The sequence below is a fragment of the Convolutriloba macropyga genome, chromosome 2, assembly GCF_964194025.1.
Source record: "Convolutriloba macropyga chromosome 2, txConMacr16.3, whole genome shotgun sequence".
NCBI classification, from domain to species: Eukaryota; Metazoa; Xenacoelomorpha; order Acoela; family Convolutidae; genus Convolutriloba; species Convolutriloba macropyga.
The window spans coordinates 51,577,101-51,593,085 of NC_134469.1; the positions used below are offsets into that span (position 1 = coordinate 51,577,101).

Below are 15,985 nucleotides of genomic sequence, written 5' to 3' on the forward strand. Positions count from 1 at the left end.
CCCATTAGTTCTGATGAGGGTCCTCATACTCTAAATGAACTGTTATGAGAATGCTGCAGTATTGTTGAATATCTCTTTGTCAAACATTTAGAAAAAACTGTGCAAAAAGTCTGTGATTGAAATGAGTTCTGATCAGACACATATGAATGCAATTGTTTCTAATTAGACACAAAGGCGCATGAAAACCTTATAATTAGACGCAACTGCCCGTGAAATGGTTTCTGATCACACTCAAATGCGCGCTAAATCGTCTCTGATCAGACTCAAATGCGATCGGGACTCAATCCCACCGTTAAATTTAGAGCGCAGAAGTAGCGTGAGTGTGCTCGAGTGAGTCTGATCAGAAAAAAACTAATAAACTGAAAAAATTAATTAACGCTGCAAATGACAGTGTGAAAATCTGAGCTCACAAATAGCTTCAAAGTTCTCAGAAGGATGGAAAAAGATTGCAATTTACATTCTCATTTGAAGACAGTCACTGATTTTAATTATTTTTCCAAATGTTGTTAATAAACATTAATTTTCCCAACACCATTCAATCTTACAAATTTTTTGGCAGGTTCGCAACAACATGTATTGATAATATATTTCGAATTTTAAAACGCGTCAACAGATTGGGAGTCAAATCGACTTTTATCTCGCTGATCAGAAGATTCTACAATGACTTCTGCGTATCACTAGGAATCATTTCCCTCAATTTTGCTAAATGAAATTCTTGAACAGATTGACTCATTTTTGAAGGATACTTTGATTGAGGTAGGAGCTTTTGAAAATTAACACAAACATGTATGTCCCACAATCATTAACATTCCTCATCGGATGTTCACTTGTGGTGATGTTTGTACAAATTCAACAAGGAGAGTGTGGCGTCAAGTCTTTGTCTCTCAAAGGACACAATGAACACAGGAAAAATGCAGGACTCAAGAAACTCAAATGGAGCAAAAAGTTGGCAAGCGGAGCACAAAAGGAATCCATTTATTTCCATAATATAACTTTTTTAAGCCGAAATTTCTACCCAACTGATCATAAAAATTGACTTCACAGTGAAACAAAATTTGAGGCATTATGTTAAGGCATGCAAGATCTTGGCTTTGTTGTCAGCTTGAGATGCCGGAGCAAGATCTGGTTAAGCGAACACTTCATGATAGATCTTGACATGTCTTAATGAGATCTCGGTAAAATATTGAACTTCTTGACACACGAGCAAAGATCTTAGAAATTCGATCATATCTTGACCAAAGTTTAAATTTCCAAGAGGATATGACTAAGAGAGTTCAGGTTTCGTTTCACTGAGTTGATTAACAATTGGCCCATGCTACGGATCACCAGTTTCTAATTATCAAGAGATTAAACTTTTGTACTTCTCAATACAAATATCAAGGAAGCTTATTGGCAGCCGTCGTTTTTGTTTTTTCATCGTCTTGCTCTCATAAGAAAAATTCCAGTCATTTTTTTAAGTGAAAAATGGTTCTTTGAAAAAATAAGTAAGCGGCGAACTCGGCAATTTTATCTTATATTAACAACTTGTTGTTGATAGCCTGAGATTGAGCTTTTTCGTGTTGAAAAGTTGGGGTTTTTTCATGTTTCACTCCACACAGTGTTTTTGCCCGTATACTTAGAAATCATGCGTTGCTATGTGCGCCTGGGGGGGGGGGGCAAAAATTACAGAACCATCTATAATAGCCCAACAGTTGCTCCGTGACTCTTAAAAAATGTGCAATCTAATCAAGCAACAAATTCCAACTTGCATACATACAAATATACATACATACATACATACATACATACATACATACATACATACATACATACATACATACATACATACATACATACATACATACATACATACATACATACATACATACATACATACATACATACATACATACATACATACATACATACATACATACATACATACATACATACATACATACATACATACATACATACATACATACATACATACATACATACATACATACATACATACATACATACATACATACATACATACATACATACATACATACATACATACATACATACATACATACATACATACATACATACATACATACATACATACATACATACATACATACATACATACATACATACATACATACATACATACATACATACATACATACATACATACATACATACATACAATACATACATACATACATACATACATACATACATACATACATACATACATACATACATACATACATACATACATACATACATACATACATACATACATACATACATACATACATACATACATACATACATACATACATACATACATACATACATACATACATACATACATACATACATACATACATACATACATACATACATACATACATACATACATACATACATACATACATACATACATACATACATACATACATACATACATACATACATACATACATACATACATACATACATACATACATACATACATACATACATACATACATACATACATACATACATACATACATACATACATACATACATACATACATACATACATACATACATACATACATACATACATACATACATACATACATACATACATACATACATACATACATACATACATACATACATACATACATACATACATACATACATACATACATACATACATACATACATACATACATACATACATACATACATACATACATACATACATACATACATACATACATACATACATACATACATACATACATACATACATACATACATACATACATACATACATACATACATACATACATACATACATACATACATACAACATACATACATACATACATACATACATACATACATACATACATACATACATACATACATACATACATACATACATACATACATACATACATACATACATACATACATACATACATACATACATACATACATACATACATACATACATACATACATACATACATACATACATACATACATACATACATACATACATACATACATACATACATACATACATACATACATACATACATACATACATACATACATAACATACATACATACATACATACATACATACATACATACATACATAACATACATACATACATACATACATACATACATACATACATACATACATACATACATACATACATACATACATACATACATACATACATACATACATACATACATACATACATACATACATACATACATACATACATACATACATACATACATACATACATACAATACATACATACATACATACATACATACATACATACATACATACATACATACATACATACATACATTACATACATACATACATACATACATACATACATACATACATACATACATACATACATACATACATACATACATACATACATACATACATACACAAAAACGCACACACACACAGATAATGTATATTTATACTTATATATAATGTATGTACACACAGATAATGTATATAGATATAAATATATAATAAATGTATACAGATATATATAGATATAGATATATAATAAATGATAAATAAGATCTATATACATTATCTGTGTGTACATACATTATTTAATTGAATTATTTAAAATGTTAGTCTATTTTCTGAAACAATTATCTCTATATTAAATCGTAAACAGTTTTGACATATTTGAAGACGTAGAGCAAAACAGACTCTGTGTGATATTGATGGAAGTAATTGATACTGATAACAGTTCGCTAAAATGTTGGCCGGGCATGGATGCAAATTAATGCAATCTCCACTAACTGGCAAGTATGGAGAGAATTTGGCAGTGATCAAACATGGAAGCGCATCAGGTATCCATCTGTTTAAATATTCGACAAAATTATTAGCTTTTCAATGGAGTGCGTCGATATTATGTTTCCGAATCGAGATAAGAATTAATTTTGTATTGAAAAAAATTTTTCTTGTGAGATATTGCTAGAGAGTTAATTTTGCAAAATACTTGTTAAATTTTGAACGATTAACCCAATTTTCACATGAATTTTGCACTTTTTTCAAAATGGTACCAAACAGTGATGCCCGCCAAGTCTGTAAGAAAACGTAAATCTTGCAGGGCCTTGTAAGAATTTTGTAATATTTTACAACGTCTTGTGAGAATCTGTTATATTCTCCCTAGTCTATAGATCTGGAATTTATTTAAATAAGGACCTAATAATACAAGTAGGGGACGGGGGGAGGGGGTAAACATAAAATTAAATTAGCCGAGACGGTTGAGGCTAATAGTTAAACTGAAGGCTAGCTAATTCATAAGTCCAGCAAAACTTTTTTCGTATACAATTTTAGTGGAGCACTGTCTTTTCATGTGTCCAGCCAAATTCTTCTCATAAGCCATGTTTATGCTCTTCGGCCTAAGTCTTGCATACCAAGACAACTTTTCATTAATATTTGTATTTCTGAAAGTCGCAACTATGGTAGCAAATCAAGCTCTATAAATACATCATAATTCGCGCCATTGGCACACAAGTTATGGTCAAAAACGGGAAATCCCTTACTATAAATAATATTGAAAGTGAACGTCAACCACTTCTGACTTCTTCAATAAAATCAACATATAAAAAGCTTCAACGAAAATAGGTTGGGGGAATGAAAATCATGAAATGAAAGGGTTTTGGAGGACGAAAGTGTAGGTGGGGGGGGAGGAAAATGAGGGTGTGGGGGAGATAAAATATAAAGGAACTTGGTTCCTTTACACTCCCGGCAACAAAAGCAAGCATTTGATGAAAATGTAAACACAATAAAGCAAAAAGTTTTCATTCCGACAATGAGTTTTGTGTGTGTGTGTGTGTGAGTGTGTGTGTTCCGATGAACTTGTTTCAGTGACCCTCCGGCGCACCTGACGATTGTGGGAACACACGGCTTAGGGTTACTGCTGGTCTTTGTACCATTCCTGTAGCCGTCTGGATGTCGAAACTCCTGGCTATCCCGTCTGAACCTCTGTGTGCTTTCACAATCTTCCCAAGAGGCCAGATGCCTCAGGGTGTGAACTCCTTGAGCACCCACACAATGTCACCTTCATCCAGCTCATCATGTGATCTTTGCCACTTCGTTCTCTTGTTGAGCTCAGGAACATATTCCTTCAGCAACCTGCTCCAGTAGTGATCAAGTAGTGTCTGCGTCAACTTGAAGTCCTTAGTGGAGAACCGCTGGTTGCTGTTCACAAGAGGTTTCAAACACATGTGAGGTCGGCGAAGGAGGAAGTGATTCGGAGTAAGTGGTCCCTCATCTGAGATGCTGCAGCCCACATGAGTTAGTGGCCTGGAGTTCAAAACTGCCTCGGCCTCTGCCACAACTGTCTGGAAAACTGAGAGTGCTAGTTTCCGACTGCCCAGCACTATTAGTAGACTCCTCTTCGCGGTCTGTATCAGCCTCTCCCAGACTCCTCCGAAGTGTGGTGCCAATGGAGGGTTGAAAGTCCACTGAATGTTCTGTTGAGCCAATTGCAGTCTGATGTACTCATTGTCTGGCTTGTAGCTTCTCTGGAACTTTAACTTCATTGCTTGGTTGGCTCCAATGAAGTTTTTGCCATTGTCACTCACAATGAGGTCAGGGTATCCACGTCGTGAGACAAATCTGCGGATTGTCATGAGAAGACAATCAGTTGAGAGGTCATGGCATACTTCTAGGTGGACAGCTCTGGTGACCAGGCATGTGAACAAGCAGACGTAGTGCATCTGGGTGCCCTCTCTCTTGTCCTCAATGTAGAAAGGTCCAAACATGTCCATTCCTGTGTTGACGAAAGGGTACTGCTTGTTTGCATCTGGAAATCTGAATTCAGGAAGATCAGCCATCTTAGGTCTCACATTGTCTGCCCTCCATCGTCTGCAAATGAAACAGTATTTCCCCAGACTTCGCAGCACTTTTCTCAATCCAATCATCAAGAAAGTCTGTTGCAGGTGAGCCTTCACATGTTCCACACCCTGATGGCCACAGTCATGGTGCGCCTTTTCAATCAACAGTCTTGCAATTTTGCTCCTGCTATGGAGAAGAAGCGGATGTTTTGCATTGTAGGTTAGAGGTGCCTTGTTGAGTCTTCCTCCTACCCTCAAGAGTCTGTCTTCATCTAGAAAGTGTGTGAAGGGCATCAGCTTGTCTCCTTTCTCAAGATTGCCTCCCTTCAACAGTGCAGAAATTGTTCCTGAGAACAACTCGTTTTGGGACATTTTGATGAGGTAGTTCCTTGCCCTGTTCTCATCTGATGCAAAAGTGTTAGTGTTGGATTTCTCAGGTGATTCGTTTTGTCTTCTAGTTCGAACTTTTGCCCTGAAGCGTCTTATTGCCTGGAACACCATTCTAGTAGAGTTGAGCAGTCGACTCCATGTTGAAAATTTGTCAACCTCAATGACCGGCGTCTGAAGTTGTGTCGCTTGTGTGGCGCATATGTGGGGATCACTGTCCTCGGCAAAAATCCAAGAGTCTTGAGGTTTGCTCAGAAAGTCCGGTGGTTAGAGCCACAGCTTTGGTCTGATGGGGTGAGGCCTCGTGTTCCATGGTCAGCGGGATTCATCTTTCCAGGGATGTGTCTCCAATTCTCTTGGTTGGAATTCTCGTGAATTTTGGTTAATCTGTTGGCAATGTACATTTTCTGTCTTTGCTTGGATTGGATCCAACCAAGTGTAGCGGTGCTGTCTGTCCAAAAGTGTTTTGAACTTATTGTAGTTGTCATCTCGCTCTCACAGAACCCAGCTAGCTCTGCTCCAAGTGTTGCAGCTTCCAACTCCAGTTTTGGAATGCTCAACTGCTTGATCGGTGCCACTTTTGTTTTACTAATCACATATCGGGATGTGGAAGATCCATCGGCGTTCGTTGTCCTCACATAAACTATGGCAGCAATTGCACTCATTGAGGCATCAGTGAACGTGTGAAGTTGATGGGTTCCATTGGTGCTGGGAATCAAGCATCTGGGAATTTCAATTGGAGTCATGTTGTCGAACTCATCCATCCACTCCTGTAGTTCCTGTTGGTAGCATTCTGACACAGGTTGATCCCAGTTTCTTCCCTCTTTAATGATTCTTTGGAGGCTGCATCTAATTCTGATGGCAAAGGGTGATATCAGTCCGATTGGATCAAACAGAGAAGCTGCCATTGAAAGAACCTTTCTTTGGGTCATCTGTTGTCCTGTGTAGAGAAACTTCGGTTTTGCAAACATCAACTTGTCAGTTTTTGGGTCCCACGTCTGACCAAGGATTCTTTGGGCTTTCATTTCCGCCTTGTCTTCTTCCAGTAGGTTTTCTAATGCGGCTGGTCTGTTGCTCAAGAACTTCGTCAGATTGAATCCTCCTGTATGTAAAACAGTTTTGATCTCCTCTGCACTTCTGCGGGCCTCCTCTTCAGAAGGGTAGGTCTGCATGGAATCATCCATTGTAGAACTGCTGCATGATTGATGTGTAGGCCTCTGGATGTTCTTGTTTGTGGTCATTTGCACACTTCTGCAGAACAAATATCGCACAAGAAGGTGAGCATGTGGCCCAAAAATGAGTCGATTGTATTTGAAGATCTTTTCATTGCCATCCTCTGTCCAGAGAAAACGGAGATAGTCTTGGTCTTTTGGTTGGATGCCAATCTGCATGAACATTGCCTCGATGTCCGCTGTGATTGCCACTGAGTACTGTCTGAAGCGGAGAAGAAGGCCATGCAGGTTGCAGAGTAGATCCGGCCCTGTCAGCAATGCATCATTGAGTGAGAGTCCTTTATATTTGGAAGCAGCGTTTGTGACTCTGTGGATTTTGTATGGTTTCTGTTTGTTGATCACTGGGTGATGGGGAAGGTACCAGACAGAGTGTCTGCAACTGGGGTCTGCAGTTGTGATGTAGTTTTTATCCAAATCTTTTTTGATTGTTTCCTCATAGCGGTCTCTCAAGTTTGTGTCCCTCTCCAACCTCTGCTGCAGAGCGTGCCACTGAACTTTGGCCATGAAGTAGTTGTTAGGTAGTGTGATGTCTTTCTTCCATGGAAGTCCAATCTGGTATCTGTCACGAATGTGTCTTATGGTATCATTGAGGATGGAAACCGCCTCCTTGTCATTTGAAGACTGTCCCTTTGAAGAACACTGATTGAAGTTCACTCCTTCAATTGTCCAGAAGAGCTGGAGAAGATCTTCATCTGGATCGTCTTGCCGTCTCTTGATATGATTGAAAAGTGTTATGTTTGTGCTGTTTGACTGTCCGACCCTCTTCTGTGTGTAACTCTGAGGAATGGGCCCTGTCAGTGTCCAGCCAAGCAGAGTGTTGACTCCGTATGGTGTACCAGTGGGTCCCGTTGTGAACTGTCTGGGAACTGTTGCTGTGAATGCGTCTGCTCCAATTAGTATTCCGATCCGGTTGTCCCTGATTGTTGGAAATCTTATGCTCTGGAGGTGAGAATGGTCTCTGCAGATCTCATTCAACATTTCAATTTGAACTCTTGGCATGCGAAACTCGTCCATTGCTGTTGCGTACACAGGGATTCTGATCACAGGACAACTGCTGTACAAAGCTCCTATGCCGATCATGACATCTGCTGTTTTGACTGAGTGTTCACCATGAAGTGAAGCTAGTGGTAGGGTTATGTCTTTTGGTTGTTGAACTTGAAGTGCATCAGCAACCTTCTGTGTTATTTGAGTATTGTCACTGCCACTGTCCAGCAATGCGTAGGTTTCAATGCAAAGATCTCTGTTGAAAAGTGTTACTGGTATTGCCTGCAACTGAATCTGCGGTCTGATCCAAGAAGTCTCCTGCTGGTTGCTGCAGGTGTAGTTTCGTTGCGGAGTAGTTGCCTGCTGCTGAGCCACAGTGCGTTGATTGCTACTCTGCTGTCTGTTGTTGTTGTCGTTCTGCGTGTTCATCGGCTGAGGGTGAAAACCATTTTTGTTCCAGTTGCCCCTATGTGAAGTACTGCTGTTAGATCCACCATGTCTGTTTTGAGTTCCACTCTGTTGGTTGTAGTTTGAACTCGTCTGCTGCCTTTGGTTTTCATTGTTAAAGTTACGTCCATAGTTTGACTGGTTTTGGTTGGTTTGGGGTCTGAAGTTATTTTGTGAGTTTTGGTTCCAGTTCCCATTTGGTTGTGCATATTGTTGCATCTGCCTTGCATCTGTCCTATGGAGTGTTGAGTGATGGAAGCCATTGCATCTGTCCACAAGGCACCTTGTTTTTGATTGACAGAGACCCTTTTCATGACCTCTTAGACAGTTAGGGCAGAGATTGAACCTTCTCACACAACACTGTCGGTCATACACTGTTTTTTCCAAGTATTCGGGACATCGACCAAGGTTGTGGTTTTGTGAGCAGAGTTGACATGACACATCTGGTGGCCCCCTTCTAGAAGAACTGTTCACTCTGGTTCTCTGGTTCCGTTGTGGGGAGATGTCCTCACACGCCTCTGCGTAGGAGTCAATCCAATCAGCAAAGTGGGTAAGGTTAGGTTGCAGCAAGGCTTGGCTTCTTGTGTGTTGATTCCATCTGATTATCATGGTAGCGTTCAGTTTTTCTCTGGCCATTCTCAGGACGGCTGAAGACTTGAGGTCAGCTTCAAAGTTGTGAAGCCTGAATGTTTGTACCAGTCTCCTCAAGAAGGATGAAATGCTCACAAAAGTGTTTGGTTCGTCCAGTCTGGGTTTCGGCCACTTCTCCAATTGATCTAGGTATGCAGCGACAATATGCTGTGGTTTGCCAAACTTTCTGGTCAGTTCAGCGATAGCTTCATGGTAGTAGTCCCCATTGTATGAGTATCCACTTATGGAATCTCTTGCCTTATGTGTTACAGAGTTTTGGAGGTATGTCATTTTTTGAGCGGCTGAGAGGCCACTGTTGTTGTGAATGGTCGCTTTGAAGAAGCTGAACCACTGGTGCCATTTCAAAGGATCACCTGTGAAATTATCAATTGATATCTTGGGCAAACTCATTGTGTTCTGTATCATCAGTGCCTGGTGTTGCATCCAGTCTGGTGGAGAACTCGGGAAACTCGGGAAGCCATTGTATAGGTTGTTGTTAGAGCCGTTGTTATAGTGTACTTCATGCCCGGTACAACTGTTCAGTGGTTGTTGATTTTGTGGTGTGTACCTATGGCTCATGGTAGGACCAGCTTGGCTATTGATGTGAAAAGAAAGTGGTTGTTGCAAATGCCCAGCTCTATCCTCACTCTCATGTTGGTTCTGTCCTCGAACATGGTTCTCTTCTCTCGATCGAATTGAATTTTGCCAGCCCTCATCTATTCTCAAGACCCCTGTGAGAAATTCTCTGTTCCTTCCTCTCTCTTCAATGTTAAAAACGGGTTGAGAATTATCAGGGTCTTCTGAGTCGGACGAGTCAGCTTTGTTTGTTTCCTGATTGTTGCGGCTTGCCAACTGATGTTTCATTTGTTTCATTGCTCTATTGCGTAAAGGGTACTGTTTTCTCAGCAGATTAGGGGAAGGCGCTGCTGATGTGTTGAAAGCAGATTCAGTGTCACTTGCCTCCGTTCTGTGTGCTTTTGTTCTCTGTTTGCATTTCAGCTTGGTTATGTTTCTTTCAGCAGATTCATTAGCAAGTGTTGTCAACTCTTCACTTGTTAGCTGCAGCTTCATGAGTTCACTGCAACTTCTGTCCAACTGCTCTTTTTGAGACCTCAAAAGTTCCAAAGTTTCACGTAGTATGCTTAGACCTTCGTTACTATTGCTTTGTTCTTCGAAGAGGTCTTTTACTGCGTTCCACTCTATCACTTTCAGCTGAAGTTGTTGCTTGAGGCTGTTCTTTGCTGTTGATGATGCTTTGGACTTGTTTGGCATGTTGATTGTGTTAGAAGACTTTTCTTATTTTACAAAGTTTATACTGCACTGTTACTGCACTATGTTTCCTTGTAACAGCCCTATTCTAGTTTTTGTTATGTTAAACCTATTATTTAAATGAGGCTGTTGCTTACTGTGCTTAGCTAATGCTTTTGTTTAATGTTTGATTGCTATGTTTATGCTTGTCGCTATAACTAAGTGATGTTTGATACAGATATGATGCTAATCAGAAGTTGCATAGAGTTAAACTTTTCCACTAATCAGTGAAATTCTTACAAACTTAGATAAATTAGATGTTTGTCTGGTTGCCTATTTGATTCTCGAGCGCGACAGAAGGAACCCTAACCTGTGGTGGTTAACTTTCGACTATTGTGTGTGTCTACTGACACTGGTGGGGGGATAACTTCACGTTCCTATAAACCTTAAGGTAGCAAGGGCATACCAGGCCTTGCAACTAATCCTAAGTTAATGTGTGTGTTGGTGGTGCTTTAAATTTCACCTAGAGGAGGACCTACTCCTTTCAAAACTAATGCGGAAAGATACTATATTGATCCAACGATAACTAGTCGCCTATTAAAATCCAGCCTTTGAAATGAAGACATTCAAATCCGCAAGCAAGACCAGCCCATCTGTCGTGACTAGGCATCCCACGCAAGCATCCTTTTCAGGAGAACTCTCATCTCAGTCTTCACTTCTAGGGCCAGCCAGATTAAAAATCAGTTGGATCATTTGTGATTGTGATGTTTTTGATTAAAAAGTGTGAAGTTATCAAAACCAGAGTTTAAAATGTGCTAAGTGTCAAATGTCTAAGTTCCCCCCTATAAAATCAAAAATTCCCCAGTCTGCGTCGAGCAAGTTTCAAAGGTCCTTTTTTGACCCTAGGATACGCCAGAAATGTTTATGCTCTTCGGCCTAAGTCTTGCATACCAAGACAACTTTTCATTAATATTTGTATTTCTGAAAGTCGCAACTATGGTAGCAAATCAAGCTCTATAAATACATCATAATTCGCGCCATTGGCACACAAGTTATGGTCAAAAACGGGAAATCCCTTACTATAAATAACATTGAAAGTGAACGTCAACCACTTCTGACTTCTTCAATAAAATCAACATATAAAAAGCTTCAACGAAAATAGGTTGGGGGAATGAAAATCATGAAATGAAAGGGTTTTGGAGGACGAAAGTGTAGGTGGGGGGAGGAAAATGAGGGTGTGGGGGGAGATAAAATATAAAGGAACTTGTTTCCTTTACAAGCCATTACCCCTACTCTTGTATCGTTTTACACCTAAACACAATACCTCCCTATTATCTTGGGGGGGGGAGGGTAATTGCAACACTGGCAGATTCTAAGTCAAGGACATTGTTGATTATCCAATTTCCCAAACAACTGAAATCGATCCAGTCAATTTCCAAGACACTTCAAGATATTTCCAAGACATTTCATTGCCCAGCCAGATTCCAGGAGACGTTTTTTTTCATTCAAAAATTGAGGACAGTTCTTTTAGTTCCAGTTGTTTTAGTCAAAGTCGAGGACATCACGCAAAGTCCAGAGAACTTTTTGTATTAATAGACTGATAAAAGCAGTTTTTTCATGCTTTTAACCGGTCCAGGACAATCTTTTAATAAGTACTTGTCTAGCCTACAAGTCTAGGTTTTTTAAAAATTTGGGTTGTTTATCGAATAATGTTGTTTAAACCATATTGCTCAAACGATATTGTGAAATTAAATCTTGGAAATTTTATGCATAATCCAGAATGGGTATGCACCTATGATACGGAATGATACGGACCTAAAGTTGCAGTATAGTTTCTAATTTGGTTTTACTTGTCTAATGAATCGTGATTAGCAGAAAGTGATAGTTTTGCGCAAATTCAAGTTGAAGCGGACAATTTCGAGCATTTTAAAAACTTTTTCCGTTTCTTTTGATTCATATCGCATTTACTTTGCATATGTGCTACAAATAAACATCGGTTTTCAAATATGGCACTAATCTAGACTTTGATAAAAAATATTTGGAAGGTCGCATGAAATTATTAAAGTTGTCTGTGCACCCGGTGCGCAGTTTCCCGAAATTTTTTGCAAGTTCTCATTTTTTCCCCGTTTTGTTCCCAATATTTTTCCCAGTGGGAAAAAAATGGGAAAAATCAGGATTTGTAAGTTTATGTAAGTATTTGTAAGATCCCATTTTTTCCGAGTGGGAACAATGGGGCACAATTTTTTCCCAATGGGAACACTGGGAAAAAATTGGGAAGCTAAACGGGATTTTTAGGGAGAAAACAGGTCCCGCCAAGAAAAACGGGAAATTTTAGGGAATCCCGTTACAAATTAAGGGAAATTTCCCGGGGAAAAAACGGGAAATTTTAAGGAATTCCGTTTTAATTTACAGTTAAAAACCAACAGACGCCAGAACCCCGGGTTAACCAAAATTAAAAGTGATAAATAAAAGTCATTAGGAAGAAACAAATAAAACCATTTGTACACAAAAAGCACACCGCGATTGTCAAAACGGGTGCATCATTTCTTCCCAGAGATCTGTTTTCCACTTTAACGGTGGCTCCTTAGGTTTAGAACAACATAACTAAAAAGAAATTTGAAAAACAAAAACTTCATTAAGAAGAGAAATTATTTCATTTCACCCCAAAAGCAGTCTCTCGACGAACCTACCAGGAGAAATCAACCTCATCAAGCCACACAATTGGCTTATTGATTACTCAAAAAGTGAACAGCCACACAATCGGCTGTCACTTTTTGAATTGAAAGCATAGTCTCCCAGCCCCACAATCAGCTTAGAGAGAACACTTTCATTCGGGAAAAGCAGCCCAGGGCGTTGCTCGTATCCTAGTTTAATCAAACAATTGACAAAATTGCAAACGAAGTAATAAAAAACTAATTGTAAACTTATAATCGTAAGTTTCATCAGATAGATCGGATTATTGACAACCAAATTATTAAACAAAAACTCAGTTCATTGTTTTTCATTGCGTGAACTGCTTTGTGTTGGAACTCAATTCTCACTTTTTTCACAATTATAACACGTCAAAGTACTCAAATTAACAAAAAATTTAGGCTCAAGCTCCAAGCATTTTTCACACAACACGAAAGAGGGCTTTTGGTAGACAACAGCTACTTCTTGTCGACATATGGGACAGCTTGGCGCGTTGCTTAGAAACTGTTTTTAGTAATTAATCAGCCAAGTTCTGATGCAACCAGGACAAGCAGCGTGCACAATCAAACCCGTTTCATGCAGAATACAGTTTTCTTCCATTTCCTCCAAGCAGAAGGGGCAATATGTATTGCTTGAAGACATTTCAAACAAAATTTGAAAAATATACGACAATTAGAGCAACAATTTCTGAAAAATATATAAAAGCAATATAACGGACTATTACAAAATCAGAAACATATCTTCACTTTTTCTAACGTAACGAACTGAATGTACAAAACTTTAATTTAGAAAAAAAGTTGTCAGATTTTCCCTCAAATGACTTCTATTTACCTCAGGGCCAAGTGTTTTAATAGTAATAGATATTGACTGAACATGAAAATTTGTCAACTATAATTTTGGGGACCATCAATTAAAAATTAAGTTTCAAACAATCCAATTACAAACAAAAACTTAATCACGGAACAGCTATTAAGCAAAACTGGAGTATTAATAAAATAAACTCAGAGAGATCTCCAAATGCGCTTTTTCAAATTTCAGCTATTCGTGCTCGAAAACGTTAACCAGGGGCACAAAAAAATAGCTTAGGTTTCTCAGAAATTGATTGCTGGCTGATAGTCAAAATAGTTGAAGATCTTTTGACCTGATATTAACTGCATACTTCACAGCTAGACTCAATCGGTCGAAACTCAGATACTACATCGAAGACCAGAATAGACGCTAGTTCTTGCAAATTGTGATTGAAAAAAAAACGCAAACTTGACCTACGCCTTTATCACCACCAGAGACAAAAGATACATAGGAGTTTTTTGCAGAACTGTGAACTTCGTTTTAATTTACAGTGAAAAACCACAGACGCCAGAACCCCGGGTTAAGCAAATTTAAAAGTGATAAATAAAAGTCATCAGGAAGAAAATGACGTACGCAACCGAGTACTATCTATAGGAGTTTAAAAAAAGGCCGCAAGCCAGCCCGCAGGCTGGCTCACGGCCTTTGAACAATCTCACTATTTCGTTTTAAAAAAAAATGATAAAAACATCAAACTTTTTGGCTCTTGGATAAAGAAGTAAACCGCGACTGTCAAAACGGGCGCATCATTTCTTCCCAGAGATCTATTCCCCACTTTAACGGTGGCTCCTTAGGTTTAGAACAACACAACTTAAGATAAATTTGAAAAAAACGTCATTAAGAACAGACAAATTATTTCATTTCACCCCAAAAGCAGTCTCTCGACGACCTTAGAATTACACCAGAAAATTTTTATTAGTGCAAAATGACGTACGCAACCGAGTACTATCTATAGGAGTTAAAAAAAAGGCCGCAAGCCAGCCCGCAGGCTGGCTCACGGCCTTTGAACAATCTCACTATTTCGTTTCAAAAAAAATGATAAAAACATCAAAGTTTTTGGCTCTTGGATAAAGAAGTAAACCGCGACTGTCAAAACGGACGCATCATTTCTTCTCAGAGATCTATTCCCCACTTTAGCGGTGGCTCCTTAGGTTTAGAACAACACAACTTAAGATAAATTTAAAAAAAAAACGTCATTAAGAAGAGACAAATTATTTCATTTCACCCCAAAAGCAGTCTCTCGACGACCTTAGAATTACACCAGAAAATTTTTATTAGCGCAAAATGACGTACGCAACTGAGTACTATCTATAGGAGTTAAAAAAAAAGGCCGCAAGCCAGCCCGCAGGCTGGCTCACGGCCTTTGAACAATCTCACTATTTCGTTTCAAAAAAAAATGATAAAAACATCAAACTTTTTGGCTCTTGGATAAAGAAGTAAACCGCGACTGTCAAAAGGGGCGCATCATTTCTTCCCAGAGATCTATTCCCCACTTTAGCGGTGGCTCCTTAGGTTTAGAACAACACAACTTAAGATAAATTTGAAAAAAAACGTCATTAAGAACAGACAAATTATTTCATTTCACCCCAAAAGCAGTCTCTCGACGACCTTAGAATTACACCAGAAAATTTTTATTAGTGCAAAAT

The 15,985-nt window shown here is 38.6% G+C and overlaps 1 protein-coding gene across 1 annotated transcript in view; it reads left to right on the top strand.

Annotated features, from left to right (window-relative positions):
• The first annotated feature begins 705 nt into the window (after window positions 1-705).
• Window positions 706-15,985, top strand: part of LOC142335338 (Golgi-associated plant pathogenesis-related protein 1-like) — a 67,947-nt gene continuing 52,667 nt past the window's right edge. The window contains exons 1-2 of the mRNA XM_075383789.1: window positions 706-965; window positions 3,775-3,879. Of these exons, the coding sequence (XP_075239904.1) occupies window positions 785-965; window positions 3,775-3,879 (286 nt within the window). The 5' untranslated portion in view covers window positions 706-784. The remainder of the gene's footprint in view (window positions 966-3,774; window positions 3,880-15,985) is intronic.